General features: G+C 39.7%; 1 protein-coding gene across 1 annotated transcript in view; it reads left to right on the forward strand.

Moving 5' to 3' along the window:
• Positions 1-16,810, forward strand: part of FBN2 (fibrillin 2) — a 206,065-nt gene that overhangs the window by 154,779 nt on the left and 34,476 nt on the right. The window contains exons 36-49 of the mRNA XM_056847979.1: positions 295-417; positions 1,340-1,501; positions 2,563-2,631; positions 3,518-3,643; positions 4,232-4,357; positions 5,147-5,299; positions 6,298-6,366; positions 7,315-7,440; positions 8,224-8,349; positions 9,210-9,335; positions 9,622-9,738; positions 10,476-10,604; positions 11,467-11,586; positions 16,354-16,479. Coding sequence (XP_056703957.1) covers positions 295-417; positions 1,340-1,501; positions 2,563-2,631; positions 3,518-3,643; positions 4,232-4,357; positions 5,147-5,299; positions 6,298-6,366; positions 7,315-7,440; positions 8,224-8,349; positions 9,210-9,335; positions 9,622-9,738; positions 10,476-10,604; positions 11,467-11,586; positions 16,354-16,479 — 1,698 coding nt within the window. The remainder of the gene's footprint in view (positions 1-294; positions 418-1,339; positions 1,502-2,562; positions 2,632-3,517; positions 3,644-4,231; positions 4,358-5,146; positions 5,300-6,297; positions 6,367-7,314; positions 7,441-8,223; positions 8,350-9,209; positions 9,336-9,621; positions 9,739-10,475; positions 10,605-11,466; positions 11,587-16,353; positions 16,480-16,810) is intronic.

Raw genomic sequence — 16,810 nt, forward strand, 5'->3', positions numbered from 1 at the left:
CTTTTTCCAAGACACCTCGGGTAGTGTTCAATTGGTTACTCCATTTTATCCATATCAGAGTAGGTTGAGAGATGGTTAACCTCCTCAAACTCACTCAGAAAACTTTTTGGCTAAGTGAATATTTGAACCCAATGTGATACATGACTCACAGACTTTCAAAAATATGACCCAGCTTTGTATTATCATAAGAAACCGGGAAGTGGATTTGGAACAATATTCTGGGATATGTGTTGTGTTTAACTGAAGGAAACTTTAAAGACTCCGTTTCAGTTATCTTTATGTTTCTTGCTTTAGACATTGATGAGTGTGCTGATCCTATCAACTGTGTTAATGGTCTTTGTGTGAATACTCCTGGAAGATATGAATGTAACTGCCCTCCAGACTTTCAGCTTAATCCGACTGGAGTTGGTTGTGTTGGTAAGAGAGCCATTATGTCAGAGTGTTCCATGCTAGGCGGAAAGTTTTAGAGATTGCACATAAAGCTATCTTGTTTCATAACTGGAATAAAGCCAGTCAAATTCTCAACAAGTTTGAAACACACTCATACGAATTGGGGAAAACAGAGTAGATGCTGATTCCAAAATTATGTCCTAAGGCAAAATCTAAATGGGTTTAAGATGATAAATGTATAGATATAACATGATTCTGATATTTCCATTATGCCATGTTGTAGCCAGAAAGGTGCCCCCCATTAGATTTTTGTTGTATTCCTTTTTCTGGTTGACAATGAACTGCCATAATTATACACAGGATGCAGTATGGTACAGAGATTTAGCTAGTGATTCCCTTAATAAGTCTTGGTGAAGTATCCTCCTTACCATGTTTGAGGTTGGCAAGAACTTTTTATCCTTGTCAGATTGGCAGTGGCCTTTATTGGGATGGAGGTTGCCTTCTCCTGTAGCATGTGGTTTGACTCATTTATGCAAATCTGTGAAAACTCTTAACGCTCACTTGCTTCTTTGCTTTTGCCAAATGGTGTGCAAAATTCTCTAAATTGGTAATTGGAAAACTGATGGATTAATGGCCCCGCCTTATTGTGAGAGAGATAAAAGACAAAAGGATCATTTGGCTTTCTTCTAGTTCTAATATTCTGTTTTTCTATTATCTCATTTATACAGATAAATCTTTGAGTGCCTCCTATTCCCCATGTACACATTTTCCTTTACACAGATGAGTTGTTTTAGAACCTGTCCAATAGTACAATCTAGATATTTATCAGAACTCATGGACAGGGTTTAATATAAAAAGTTGTGTTTTTTCCTGTTGATGGTATTTATGGTATGCATTATAAATACCCGTGGATGGTAAACTCAGCTATATTTGCATGTTTTCTGTATAGATAATCGGGTTGGCAATTGTTATCTGAAATATGGACCAAGAGGGGATGGAAGTTTGTCCTGCAATACTGAAATCGGTGTAGGAGTCAGTCGTTCATCCTGCTGCTGTTCTCTGGGGAAGGCCTGGGGAAATCCCTGTGAGATATGCCCACCTGTAAATAGCAGTAAGGAATTATTCTTTTTATGTCTATATAGCTCAGGTGGTGATGAAAAACTAATAATAATATACGATGAAGAGTAAATCCGATAAAGTCATCCATTCAGTCAGTGGTTGTGTATATCATGCATTTTTCTAGGGTTCTCAGAACTTAAACAGAATCTTTGAATTTGCAGTCAGTGGTGCCACACACAGCAGCTATTGTCTTTGTGTATGGTATACTTTCTGTATAGTTATTCTGTATGGTTCCCTTCTGCTATAGGAGGGATCTTCCATTGGAGGATAACTCCTTCTGTTGGATGATGGAGTGCTTCCAATGAAAGTCTTCCATTAAAGGATCTCTTACTTAGCAGAAAAAACCCACTCAATCTAGCTTGTGTGTAAAACAGAAAGTTAGGGCTGCTGTACACACTGCAGAAAATATGTATTTTTGGGATTTCGGATCCCAGTGGCAAATCAATTATGTTTTAAGGGTGATGGATGTCTGGAAATGCCTTGGCAATCATGGCTCTCCTTAAGTTCTAATCTAACATTTGCTTCTGCAGTGGCGAAATAAGTACATTATTTTTTTTTAATCAGTGTTGTTAAATAATTTGTGGTGACTAACTAATGAATGATTTACATATATGACTTAAAATGCCGTTGTTACTATCGTTATTATCCTAATCCTCATCATAATTGTAATGCCACATTTCTCCATTGGCTACTTTGATGATCATGAGAACAGGAATCATTTTGCATTTTTTTGCTTTTAGATATTTCTATTTTCAATTTTTAAAAATTCTATCAACTATTACATCTGTGGCTTGTGATTGTCCCCATAGGCATCCATTCATATGGTACTCTTGGTGCTGCTTCCCAGGGAAAGTAAATCTGTGTGAAAGGTTTGGCTTTAGCATCAAAAGTATAGGGTTCTGTACAATAAAGTCTCATTTAATATTAAGATGGTAAATGTCATGTGCCATAAATAGTAGACCTCTCGTGGACTAAACAACTGAATGACAAGGAGAAAAACAAATGAAATTGTTTTCTTGCTTTTTATTATTAATTGTGCCCATTTCTCTCTAGGTGAATATAATACTCTCTGTCCAGGGGGTGAAGGATTCAGACCAAATCCCATAACTATTATCTTAGAAGGTAAGGTCATCCTGAACTCTGACCACTATGATTTCTGCTAAAGGGAAGACCATATTCTGTAAAATGTCTGCAGGTGGAAGGTAGAACTACTGAGAATCACATTCACTGCGTATCTGCTTATGAGAGAAAAGAACTGCAGATTTAGACTGGTGCTGTTGATCAGCAAGTTTCATTGAATGAACTGTGTATGCAGATCCATAGAAAAACTGAAATGCATACCTTTTGTCGCCTCTGTTTGATTGTTCTGGTCATTTAAATCATGGAACAATGTACAGAAATTAGTTTTCAGTGATTCATATCTGCATAGGCTTTGTTTTTTTTGTTTTTTGCTGTCAAGTATATTCTATACACGCACACTATGTATGTATGTATGTATGTATGTATGTATGTATGTATGTATGTATGTATGTATTTATACCGGAAACACCTAAAGGCACATTCCTTAACAACACATTAAAAACTAAAACTAAAACAAGTTATGCCTCAACTAGTAGTGTATTCCCCTTTCATCCAGGCTCAGGCTTTACCCAAAATTCTACAGAACAGGTCTGTTTTGCAGCCTCACCAGAACACCAGAAGGGTATGAACCCCCCAGACCTTTTCACAGGGCAGCCACTGAAAAACGCACAAGTCAGGGCCATGGGGGAATATGCTTTAGACAGTGGGGGGACTGATATTTGAGAATGTTTAATATTTATATTTGAATTTTTCTTGTTGAATTCAGAGGCAGTTGAAAATGCTTAATTTAGCAGTGACGCACTATATTTTATAATGGTGTATAGACTTAGAACCAGTTAAGCAAAAGTTTATTTTATTCAGTTGAACTCCTATAGCTTTTCATGTAACTTCTGTCAGCTAGAAAACATGGCCTTCTCTTTCTTTGCAGACATTGATGAATGCCAAGAGTTGCCTGGTCTCTGCCAAGGTGGAAACTGTATCAATACTTTTGGCAGCTTTCAGTGTGAATGTCCCCATGGGTACTATCTCAGTGAAGAAACTCGTATCTGTGAAGGTATACATTCTCCCACTTCTTGTCCCCTGGCAGGAGACACTTCCTTTCTCAAAACAGAGTTTTGCTCTGCAGACCTTTTTCTTCTCTTCCTGATCAGAATGCTGTGCAGACAGTGAATCTCGAGTTGTAGATTCTCAGCTGTGAGAACTATACTATACTGACAAATGAACTATAGAGTGCTGTAAAAGAAAAGATCTTGTCTCGCTTACATCCTGTCCCTAAATACATAATCTTAGAAGCAAACCTCACTGATTACAGCGGGACCAATTTTCAAATAAACGTGTTTAGGAATTTGCCCTGAATCAGGCATATATACAAACAATCAATTAAGAACGATTCAAAAGTTTTCCAGTTGTTAATTTATTTCCAATATATAATGAGATTGTCTCATAGGATGATGCATGAATAGGTGTACTACATTTTAATAGATGGCATTATTAAATTATTCTTAGGAAACTCAGAAGTTTCAGAAGAAATCAGTTCTTAAATAATGTTTGCTTCCTTCTCTCCAGTTGAGAAATTCTGGTGTCGTTCAATTTGTGAGCGCTTGGCTTTTTGTTTCTAAACCTTGTTATTTCATCTTTCCAGATATTGATGAGTGTGTTGCACATCCTGGTGTCTGTGGCCCTGGGACATGCTACAACACCTTAGGGAACTACACCTGTATTTGCCCTCCAGAATACATGCAGGTGAATGGAGGACACAATTGTATGGGTATGTCAGCCTTCACATTTCTTCCATTTAATGAGGAAAGTATGGACCTCAGCAAGCAGCCTACAGATCCTCAAAGGAACAGATTATACTTACAGTCGGCCCCACAACAGATGCCTTGGGCAACTATGGTCACCAGGCTCATAATCAGGCAGCATTTTTGGAAGCACCATTTTTATGAGATGACCAAGTATAATGTCTCTTTCAACTAAACTAATGTTAAACATGAATGTTTATTAAATAAGTTAAATCTCGGTTCAAATCATTTTTGTTATATTCAGCTTTAGCATATCACAAAACAATCTGAACCAAGATTTAAGCCCAATGTACATCAGAACACATATAGAGATTGCTGCTTTCTCCACCCCGTGCGTTTGCAATATTATTTTTCTCCCACCTCCGTTTCTCTAATGAAATCCCCTCATAGAGCTTTGACTCATCAATGGCACTGCAACTGAGAACAAATTGTATTAGTTCATTCATAATCCTCTATGATAAGTTGTTATTGGGGTGATTCAATAAACCTATCAATGAACTGGACCCCCATGAGGTCATGACATCATAACCTTATGGGTGGTCTAAAAATGCCTGAATTTGCCACCTGTTGAGCTTCTGCCCCAATTCCCTTGGATACATAAATATATCTTATTGGAGTGTTTTCTTCTCCACTAGACAGGAAACTTAATTGAGACACTGATTAAGAAACAAGACTGAGATCATGGGATGTCCAGGGAAATAAGTGTATGGTTTAAGATGATTGTCAAAGTACATCTGACCTTTCTGTACATGTAGATATGAGAAAGAGCTTTTGCTATAGAAGCTATAATGGAACATCTTGTGATAATGAGCTGCCCTTTAACGTAACCAAAAGGATGTGTTGCTGTACCTATAATGTGGGGAAAGCTTGGAATAAGCCTTGTGAACCATGTCCAACTCCAGGAACAGGTAAAAACTGCTGTTAACTCGGCATGCTGTATATAACCTTAGTTGGCAAATATTCAGGAATTGTGTACCAAAAACTTGTACTGAAGAGACACAACAGGAAACCATACTTTATCTTAAGTGTGATTAGTTTATGAAATCAGGATTTTGTTTGCAGGCCATCACTGAATGCGTGCTTGTTTCAGCAAATCTTGGATTCAGTACCTTCACTCTCCCTCCTACCACCTCCACACCAGAAGCCTAGCTACCTTAGGAAAGGAGGAAAAAGATGTAGTAAACAATTGACTAAAATTAGTATAAGTTTTGCTCCTGGTTTCAGCAAATAGTATTACAAATTTGGTTTCCTAAGCCTTATTTTACAATTTTGGACTGGAGGTACATAATCTCATGAAATATACCAACAATGAAAGAAAATAATGAATGGAGAAGTCTTCAGTGGTTTATTGTACTTACAAAAATCAGTTGTTCTGTAAAGGTGCTGATATAGATATAGATATGTAGAGAGAGAGAGAGAGAGAGAAAGAGCGTTGAAATAGTTTGGGAGTATTCACAGAAGTCCTGTGGGACAGTGTATCTCCAATAATAATGAAAGAATCTGTCCATTTGTCACATGCTTAATTCTGCAGAAAATAAAGCTAGGAGTCTCAAAATTGGCCACCGGCTTCAGGATAGTCATGGGAGTTGCAGGGCCAAATGTGAAGGGAACCAGAACATCCTGGGCAGTGTAATGGCCAGAAACCTACACACACACACTCAAACACACTTTGTGAACTAGAAGGAATGGTTGTCTCTGGTAGGCATAGTGCACACACACACACTCAAACCCACTTTGTGAACTAGAAGGAATGGTTGTCTCTGGTAGGCATAGTGCACCAGAAAACATAGCTAGACATTTGAAAATAGGACATCCAGTTCAGGATTATGATGGGTGTGCCAAAATGAAGGGACTTGGGACAGTTATGAAAATTCTTTTTTTAAATGTTGTTCTTCTTTATTTTAAGTGGATTTCAAGTCACTATGTGGAAATATTCCTGGCTTCACCTTTGACATTCACACAGGCAAAGCTGTTGGTAGGTTAACTTTTAACAGCTATAAGTAGAATTATTATATGATGCATGTGTGACAAAAATACCTTTTTTATATTTCATATATATCCAGAGCCCATTCAGATGTTTAGATGTACAGGGTTATACCCCCCTATGGGACTATCGATTCAGAATGTATTGAAGTAGAGCACTTGTTTAAAAAACAGCTTCCATCTCAAAATCCCTGTGTATGTGGGAAACTATCTCACCAAGGAGACAGTGGAGAGTCTGAAGGCCTTTATACACATTGTGGAGTACATTAAAAATACTGCTAAAATGATAAAATTCTATTAAAAATATGTAAACAAACAACCCTAGAAATAGGGCCAATAACCATTATTGGGGGTATGCCAGATTAAACAGCAGTCATTACCTGGTGGCAGAAGTTCCAAAGTTTTGGTGCCATGATGGATAAGGCCCTTTCTTGGGTTGCCACTCATCTACTTTCAGATGACAGGGGCAACCGAAGCAGGGCTTCCGAGAATGACTGAAGTGAGTGGGTAGGTTTGTATGGGAGAAGGCGATCCTTAAGGTATGTTGGTCCCAGGCCATACAGAACTTTAAAGGTCAATAATAGCACCTTGAATTTAGTCTGGAAGCAAATTGGAAGCCAGTGCAGATGGAACAAGACTAGAATGATATGGTCCCTACAACCCACTCCAGGCAGCACTCTGACCTCAGTATTCTGTATTAATTTAGCTTCCAGGCAGTCATTGGCAGAAGATACATATGAGGATAGAGAGGAACTATATGAGGATACATTTATAACTTCATCCTTGACTTTTATGTCCCAGCTCGTTGTAAATAAAATACATAAAATAAAATTTAGTACTAAATTATTTTCCTTGTTATAAGCTATGGGTAACTGAGAAAGCATGGGTTTTGTTGGAGGCCTAAACATCTGCATGTGGCGAATTAATGTTCATTTTTCAGATATTGATGAATGTAAAGAAATCCCAGGGATTTGTGCAAATGGTGTTTGCATCAACCAGATTGGCAGCTTCCGTTGTGAATGCCCCACTGGATTCAGCTACAATGATCTACTCTTGGTTTGTGAAGGTGATGTAAAAGACAATCTTTTCCAAATTAAACTCACAAGCAGGTTCTTAGAATGAGTCTTCTCAGCAAGTGACCCCACTTTGATACTATCGCACAGTGTTTCTCCAATTGGAATTCACAGACTTCTAGGGATCCATGTGGGTACTCCAGGGGGTTCCATGGTAGACAGCAACTAAAGGCATCCATCCATACAGCCCTTCTTACTAACTTGGTCACTCATTCCAGCAGCAGTGGCAGCAGCAGCAGGAGGGAGGTTATGCAGGGATGTTCTCCAAGTTCAGCAATTGTTATAGAAAATAGAGCTTGAAGCAGAGGCTGCTACTGTCCCCTACCTGGGCATCCACTAATATAGATTGTCTCTGCCATGAAGACATAGTATCTAATAGCCACTGATTTTGTTTTAGCAAATTGTGATGGCCAATGGCTATGTACAATAAAAAATTCATTCATTCATTTGTAATAGCCACTGATAAATCTGTCCACTGTGCATTTGTGCAGTGCCTTTTAAAGCCCTTTAAGCTAGTGCCCATTACCAAATCCAATAAATTAATTTTGTATTGTGTAAAAATTACTCCCTATTGTCTATCCTGAATCTACTTCATATACATTTAATTAAGTTCATCTTATTCTTTAATATAATTAGCTAAAAGTAGAAACACTCTAATTGAAATCATTGGGGTTTAAAGATGCTTAAATTAAGCTGAATAAGTCCATCATCCTTCTCTTGCTTAGAAAAGAGATAACAAAAGCCTATAGTAACAGCAAGGGTTTTGAACATTACAGATATTGATGAATGCAGCAATGGCGACAATCTCTGCCAACGAAATGCAGATTGTATTAACAGCCCTGGCAGTTACCGCTGTGAATGTGCTACAGGTTTCAAACTTTCACCCAATGGTGCCTGTGTTGGTAAGAAATTTCTTTTCCACCATTATTCTTTTATGTGCATATTTCTTTTAAAATAACAGGTCAGATTTGTACATGCATTTCTCCCATTTTGCAGATACATTTTGTTGTATAGCACATTTTTTTTTGTATTTAAGCAGCAAAAGGAAGTGGAAAATACAATAATACAAGTGGAGAACCCTCAAGGACTTGCAGGCTGCATACAAAGAGCCTGGCACATCTACAGATTATTTATTTACCAATGAGGCCAGTGTAAAACAATGATCTATACAGGAACAGCCTCTCCTAAAATGCACCTGCTCTTCACCTATGGCTTCTTTATCGTCTATTGCTTAATGGGATTTACTCCCAGGAAAGTGTTCTTAGGATGGCATTTATATTTCGAAACCAAAAGGGGCTTACAAAATCAAAAAACTACAGGAAATAGATTGTCCCACTTGAATCATGTGAGGAGAAAACCTCATTTGATTAAAAAAAAATGCCTTTGTAATCGTAATCTATCGTTATTGAGGAACATATTTGCATTAATTGTTATTGTACCAAGATGCAACTTGACCATCAGCTAGGAAATGCATATCATTTTCATCTTGTTTTCCCCTCTGTTCTGAAATACTCAGCCCATGCAGCTCTTGATAACATTCATAATACGTATGAGCCATTGAGGTCACATTGAGTGAATTCCAATAAGAAAAATAGCATTCGCTGAACAAGGTTCATTTTATTCATCATACTTAAATCTACTTTAAGCCCCAAACAAGCATTTTTGGGGCAATATAGCAGGCCTTCTTCTGGGTACCATGACAACCTTCTTCAAGATTGAACAGGACCAGATTAATACCATGTGTTTTATATTTTTGTTATAGATCGCAATGAATGCCAGGAAATTCCTAATGTGTGTAGTCATGGCACATGTGTGGACAAAGAGGGAAGTTATCACTGCATCTGTGATAATGGTTTTAAGGCATCCCATGATCAGACTATGTGTATGGGTATGTAAAGAAAGCACTTTCCATATTGAAATTTAAATTGGAAGAACACTTTTGGGAATGCATCACATATTTTTAAAAGTTTGAGTGGAACTGATCAGAGTTGATAACATTCTGTAACCCCAAGTAGATCTGAGTTCCATATCCACAGATAAACATGGTGATTAAGTTGTCAAAGCTGGAATAATCTCTTTAGCATGAAACTGTATTATTAAAAAGGAAAAAAATATTAACATAGTCATTTCCAGTGCGGTTTATACAAATAATAATCCCTTTATTCTCTCTGTAGATGTTGATGAATGTGAGAGACATCCATGTGGAAATGGAACCTGTAAAAATACAGTGGGATCATATAACTGTCTATGTTACCCAGGCTTTGAACTAACTCATAATAATGACTGTATGGGTAAGAGCTTTCATAAAAACTAGAGATGGGTGGGATTTTCTCAGTTCTGCTCTGTTATTATTCCATGATTCCATGGTAATTTAGGTTGTGGTCTGGTTATTTTCTGGAACAAGAGAACAGATTTCATGTATCTTTGATACATATATACATTGAGATCTTTAAGATGTATACATTTTTAAGTTAAATAAATGACTCCCATCACATTTTTAATTGTTGCCTTTCTACAGAAGCACAAAATAGGAACAGTACTCCCCTGTGACAGGAAAAATAAACCCCATTGCTAACTGTGTGATGAAAAATGTATTTTACATTTTATAATTTTTTTTGCAAACGGGCTGCTTTTGAGTGGCCTTAATCAGTGCTATCTGCAGTACACAGTTTCATAAACAGAATATTTCAAAGAGGTTAATAGCAAACTTTTAAGGAAGATTAGAAATATGTAAAATATTCAGATACAAATTCTCCCAAACTGCCAGTAGCACCTTTTTTTTGTACATGAAAGTGTGCCTAGTAACATGCCTCAGAAAGTTCATTAAATAAAGCATCTCCTTTAAAGTGGTGGATTAAGACATGCTTTCCATTCACAAGTATCTCTTCCCTTACTGGCAGTGATTTGTCTTTTCCATAAAATGATTTATTGAACATGTTCATCACATGTTGTGAAAATTGTGCTTGTATATACATTCCATTTTGTAGACCTCACTGGAAATGCTAAACTTTCTTTTGCTTATTTATAGATATTGATGAGTGCAGTTCCTTCTTTGGTCAGGTGTGCAGAAATGGGAGATGTTTTAATGAAATTGGCTCTTTCAAATGTTTATGTTATGAAGGTTATGAACTCACTCCAGATGGCAAGAATTGCATTGGTATGTATGAAATCAACTCATGAGTACAAATGTTTTGTGACCAAGCTACAGCTGTACATGTGCTTACTCATTAGTAAGCAACATTGAAAGCAGTGGGACTTTCTTCCAAATAGTTAGTTTAGGATAATGGTGTTAGAAACAATGATGCTCTTGGGAGATTTTGAATAGGAGATTTTGAATTTTTGGCATCAAGTTCTAAGAACAGAAACTTATATTAAGAAATGTGATATCAAGTATGTGATAGATCTGAAATATTATCTTTCATTTTCAGAAGTAAACAGCCTGTATCTATGCATGTTAAGTCAGAATTAAGCCCCCTTTACTTCAGTAGGGCTCACTGTCAAGAAAGTATACATAGGATTCTCAAGAAACTATTGAAAAGCTCTGAAACTACTACCGTAGATTGGCTTATACTGCAGCTAAAGTACAAACCTGCACCTGAACTAGAGCCATCTCAGGAAAACCCTATTCATTCTCTTATCAGTTGTTTGGATTGGTTCATGTTTTCACATGACTCCATAGCTCCATGTAAGTCAAGATGACTATCTGAATTCCATGCAAAGGGATATGAAGGGACCCTCAGCCTGTCCCAACTAGGATCTAGGTTAGGTTCTAACCTCCGTAACCTTATGATGGATCCTATGAGCTTCTGACTTAAGTTCTCTAAAGGAAGATCCTCTCAGTAGAGGCTCTTTGTTGAAGATGACAGTACTGGAAATCAATATGAAGGTATATACAACAGAAAAGAGGCAGAAATATGGGAATGGGGATCAAAACTGCTACTCCAGGTTCTTCTTTACATATTATGCCTATAAGTATTCATTCCAGAATCTCTGAAAAATTTTCTTTTTTTTCTGTTGAGACATCAATGAGTGTGTAGCACTTCCTGGCTCATGTTTTCCTGGAACATGTCAAAACTTGGAAGGATCTTTTAGATGCATCTGCCCACCAGGATACGAAGTGAAAAGTGAAAGCTGCATTGGTGAGGCTGTCTTGAGGCAGTAGTTTCTGATTTACACACTGACAAAGGTGTAACGAAACTGATGGAAATGAAATTTTAAGTATAGCTGTGTGTTTATAGATGTAGTGACTTTTAGACAAAGCATGGTTTTGTTGCAATGAGGAAAGCAGAGACAAAGCTTTGATGGGTTTTTAATGCAAACTGAAAAATGGTTATACGGATTCACAAAATCAGTAGTACTCTTTTATTTCCAGTAAATGAGTGAAAGATCTAGCAAAATTCATAGTGTCTAAAAAGATTTAGACTTTTGGCAGGCATCCAAGTTGTTCAGAAGTGTATTGTATATAAAGTTAAAAGGGGTTTAACAGCAATGAAGCTCTTCTTCCTAGGGTAAAGGAAACTTTCCATCTTCTTCTTATAATAAATAATTTATATTTATATGTCTTAAAACTGATAAAGTTTTATGTACAAGTTGTAAGTAGATTCTGAACCACATATATGTCTAAAGTGCAAAGAGAAAATGAGGTTTTCGTGTAGATTTTTAATATTGTTTATTTCAGTATCAAAGGTACATGTGCTAGTAATGCAAGAACTTAAGAGAGAGCTATAAAACTATAATGCAAATTGCATTAAGATACATGGAAAATTATTAGAAATATAAAAGCAGATTCTAAATACATTCTAATTAACCATGGAAGCAGTAAATCTTTATGTCTTTACCCTACCAAACTCCCACAGATGTTAGTAGGATGTTTGCCCAGTTTGTATATGCCTTCAGTGGTCTATATCAGAGCTTCTCAAACTGTGGGTCGCGACCTCATTGGGGTCGCATAAATGCATTTTGGGGTCGCGAAAAAGCAAAGCAGGAAGCGCCAACAAGGAGGAGGAGAAGTGGGTGTGGGGAAAAGAAGAAGACGGGTGGGAGAAGGGAAGACCAACTTGCTTGTCTCGCTTCGAAGGAGTTGGGCGCCGGGCAAGTTGTCCTCCCCTCTCTGCCCGTCCTCTTCTCCCCCCACTCCGCTGCCCTGCTCCCGCTGGATAGACCGACCCGCGGCGGCGGCCACTTCCCCGTCACCCTTTCCTTCCCCGCCCTTGCCCGTTGGAATGCTGTGCCGTGCCCCTCGCGGGGCAGCTGGTGGGGAGGAGGCTGCAGTGCAGGGGGGCGCTGGCCGGTTCCCCTCCGGAGCAGGCGAGGGCCTTCCGAGGGCAGCAGCAGGGAGCCCGCCCCAAGCAAGGAGCAAGAATGGGCGCTGCCCTTCTGCAGGCCCCCACCTTCTGTGGGTGGCCACCGCGCTCCCCCCCCCACGGCCCTGGAAGGACAGAAGGGGCAAGTGGAGCAGCTGCCTGCGGGGCGGGGGGGCGCCAGCTGCATCTCCCGTGGCCGGGCTTTTGTGCCTGGCCAGCCCCTGCTGCTTAGGCCCGCTTCTGAGCCCAGAGCTGTGGCCTGTGGGGGGTGCGCGGGCCAGAGGAGGGTGGCGCCCCAAGGAGCCTTCCAGAGCCACGGGGGGGGGGGGGGTCTGCCTTTGCAAAGTTGGCAGCCAGGAGCCCCTCTGCGAGCAGACGGCCGTGCGGACCCCACGACAAACAGGAAGGGGTCTCCGAGGGCCATGGTGTCTGGCCAGGCAAAAAATAATAGCAATTCATGGCTATTAGTTAGAATGGATACTAGCCATGCTGCTGCCTGTTCTTTCTAGCATTAGAGGAGCATGCCTATTATTTTGGGTGCTGTGGAACACAGGCAGGATGGTGCTGCTGCAGTTGTCTTGTTTGTGGCTTCCTGGAGGCACCTGGTTAACCACTGTGTGAACAGACTGCTGGACTTGATGGGCCTTGGTCTGATCCAGCAGGGCCTTTCTTATGTTCTTATCCACATGTGCCAAGAAAAGGCAAATCAACGAGTGGCACCTTTCTGTCTGCGCCGTTTTGTCGTTTCATCCATCGAGCCTGTCCTCGAGTCCCCGAATCCACCAGCCTTGCCCCCACCCCACCCCCAGCCTGGAGCTTCAGTCAGCAGTTTCCAGGCTTGGGGGGTTGCTTGGCCCGGAAGGGACTCTCTGCCCACCTCCCCTTCACTGCATCCCGCGGCCTCCCGTCCTGCCTCGCCTGGCACCACGCGCAGAGGGCTCGCCTGACCACACTCAGCGACTGGAAATGGGCAAAGGTGGCGAAACTGCCACGCTGGGAAACTGCCACTGGGGTGGCAGTGCTGGTGCCCTCTGCTCCCGGAGAGCATGCATAGGGGGCATGTTCTTGCTGGGGGTTGCAGCAGCATTCTCCTGCCTGTGTTCCACAGCATCTAATATGTTCAGCATTCTCCTCTGATTCTGGAGAGACTAGTGTTCATTTTGACTAGTAGCCATGGATAGCCCTCTCCTCCATCAACATGTCCACTCCCCTCTTCAAGCCTTCCAAGTTGGCAGCCATCACCACATCCTGGAGCAGGGAGTTCCACAGTTTAACTATGGGGTTACCACACTTTGTATTCCCAGCGATGTATTAAGAGTTTGAAAATGTTATTAAAAACATCGCTTTTAAAGGGTTTTTGGATACCACGGCTTATAAATGGTTGGAAGACGTCTTCACAGCTAAAGGGGCCAAACAAAGTGTGAACAGTATTTTTTATAACATTTTCAAACTCTTAATACATCGCTGGGAATACAAGTGCGGTAACTTTGTATGAGTTGTGTGAAGAAATACTTCCTTTTATCAGTTTTGAATCTCCAGCTTCAGCAGCTGACCCCACTTTCTGGAATTATGAAAGAGGGAGAAAAGCTTCTCCCTGTCCATGCATAATTTTATAGACCTCTATCATATCTCCCCTTAACCGCCTTCTTTCCAAGCTAAACAGTTCTAAGCGTTTTAACCACTCCTCGTAAGGCAGTTGCTCCAGTCCCCTGATCATTTTGGTCGCTCTTTTCTGCACCTTCTCAAGCTCTGCAATATCCTTTTTGAGGTGTGACCAGAACTGTACACAGTATTCCAAGTGTGGTCTCACCATAGATTTGTACAAGGGCCGTATGATATCAGCAGTTTTATTCTCTATTCCTTGTCTAATTATGGCCAGCATGGAATTTGCCTTTTTTACAGCAACCACACACTGGGTTGACATCTTCATTGAGCTATCCACTACCACCCCAAGATCTCTTTCTTTGTTTGTTGCTGCCAGCACAGATCCCATCAGTGTATATATGAAGCTGGGATTTTTTGCCCCAATACGCATCACTTTACACTTGACCGCATTGAATGTCATTTGCCATTTTAATACCCATTCTTCCAGTTTGTAGAGATCCTTTTGGAGCTCTTCACAGTCTCATTTAGTTTTAACCACCCTATTTTATATACCTTATATACCTGGGGTCCCCTAAAAATTTCTTGGCTAAAAAGGGGTCACGAGTGGAAAAAGTTTGAGAAGCTTTGGTCTATATGAACTTAATCTACACAAGTCAAGGAACTAATATTTGTTAAAGATGTTGGGCTTCCTTCCTTATATATTTTCACAACTGCTTTTGGACTGTTTAGTGACATTACAATGGCAGTTTCCTCCTGATGGCTAAACAACACCCCCAGGACCATTTCAGGGCAGGAAAATGGGGGGTGGGGGTGAAGCTCCTGGACCACACATGCTGAGGTCCTGATCCAAATCAAGCACTGTGCATGTTAGAATTCAGGAGAACCCATATCTCATTTCACTGTTACACAGGACACAGGGTAGGGACCCAGACCAAATCTGTGTTCTCTGTAATGTGTAAACAGGCTATTTTAAAGACTGTTTTTCTGCCTAAATAACTTGTTCTATATAGATCTGAATAGTTTATTGTTGAAAATATATGGAAAATGCAAATCTTTCTTGTGCTTTAAGGAAAGAGGCTAATAACTACAAGGTATAAAGTTAATAAATTAGTCATTTTGAAACAAAAAAATACTCTGACTTGCTTCTCAAACAAATATTTGTCTGACTAGGGTTTGCAGCAAAAAAAAAAAAAGGTAAATTTCGGGTTCAGGTTTATTGGCTGTTAATTTTTTCAGTAAACCCAAAATAAGCTAAATACCTATACCAGTAAATAGGTATTTCAGCTTTATTTCCAGATTTACCGAAAAAATTCTGGTCCATTATAGTCTGGAGATTTTTCCCCTGGCAGAAAGAGCTGCTTGGTAGGCTGGTGCCTCAAAGTCTGGGGGCCCCATTCATATCTGGGACACAAAGCGTGATGTCCACGCAAATTAGCTTCCAAAGTGAGGGAAACAGCTTAAATGCAAGAAAAATAAGGCACAGAAAAGATTTCTTTTGGTGGCAAATGACAACCTGTGAACAGTCCTTTATTATAGTCACCAAAAATCTGATTTCAAGACATGGTCACGGTGCGGGGAAACAAAGCCACTATTTGGGGCAACCTTCAATTTGAGAACAGGTTTTCATGGGGAGGGGTGATATCGGAGCTAGCCAAAGTCATGACCAAGGCAGCTCTTGTAAAGGAGATTGGTCATCTGCGATAGACAAATGGAAGAAAGCACAGAGCTATGCATCTGAGCAAAGGTGAATAGCCAAAACCCGAATGTGTATTCAGCTTTTTGGGAATCTCCTTTTCAGCTTCAGGTAGATTCACAGGTTTTGGTATTCAGCCAAAACAAAAGCTGAATATTGCCAAAACGGCTAATTTCAGGTTTATTTTCAGTTTGGGTTTATCAATATGCCCAGCCCTACGGCAAATAAATTCTTAGGAGTCTTAGAAAAAAAACTCAAAGGAAAGGAAACAATGTCATGATTAATATTTCTAATGAATGTTTCAGATATTGATGAGTGCAATGAGGATCCCAATATCTGTCTCTTTGGATCTTGCACTAATACTCCAGGAGGATTCCAGTGCATCTGTCCCACAGGCTTTGTGATATCTGACAATGGCAGGAGATGTTTTGGTAAGCACTTGTTACTTGCTCTGAGTTAAGCTACTGGTTCTAAATTTTGTCCCTGGGCAATCATTTTTTCTGCTAATTTCTTTTACCTGCTGCCTGTTTCATTATTTTTAGTGGTATAGTATGAATTGGCTTAGGATTGGCCCTGGTTGGTATTTGTATGGGAGACCACCAAGAAGTATCAGGAGATTGTTTCTTGCCTTGAAAATCCTGCGGAGTCACCATAAGTTTGCTGGGACTTGACAGCAAAAATAATTATAATAATATGTTTTCATGGTAACCCTTGAATATCTCTGTTGTTTTAAACTTGCTTATCAGTTTTGGTCTGGTATAG

Source organism: Euleptes europaea, chromosome 4 (genome assembly GCF_029931775.1).
Source record: "Euleptes europaea isolate rEulEur1 chromosome 4, rEulEur1.hap1, whole genome shotgun sequence".
Taxonomy (NCBI): domain Eukaryota; kingdom Metazoa; phylum Chordata; class Lepidosauria; order Squamata; family Sphaerodactylidae; genus Euleptes; species Euleptes europaea.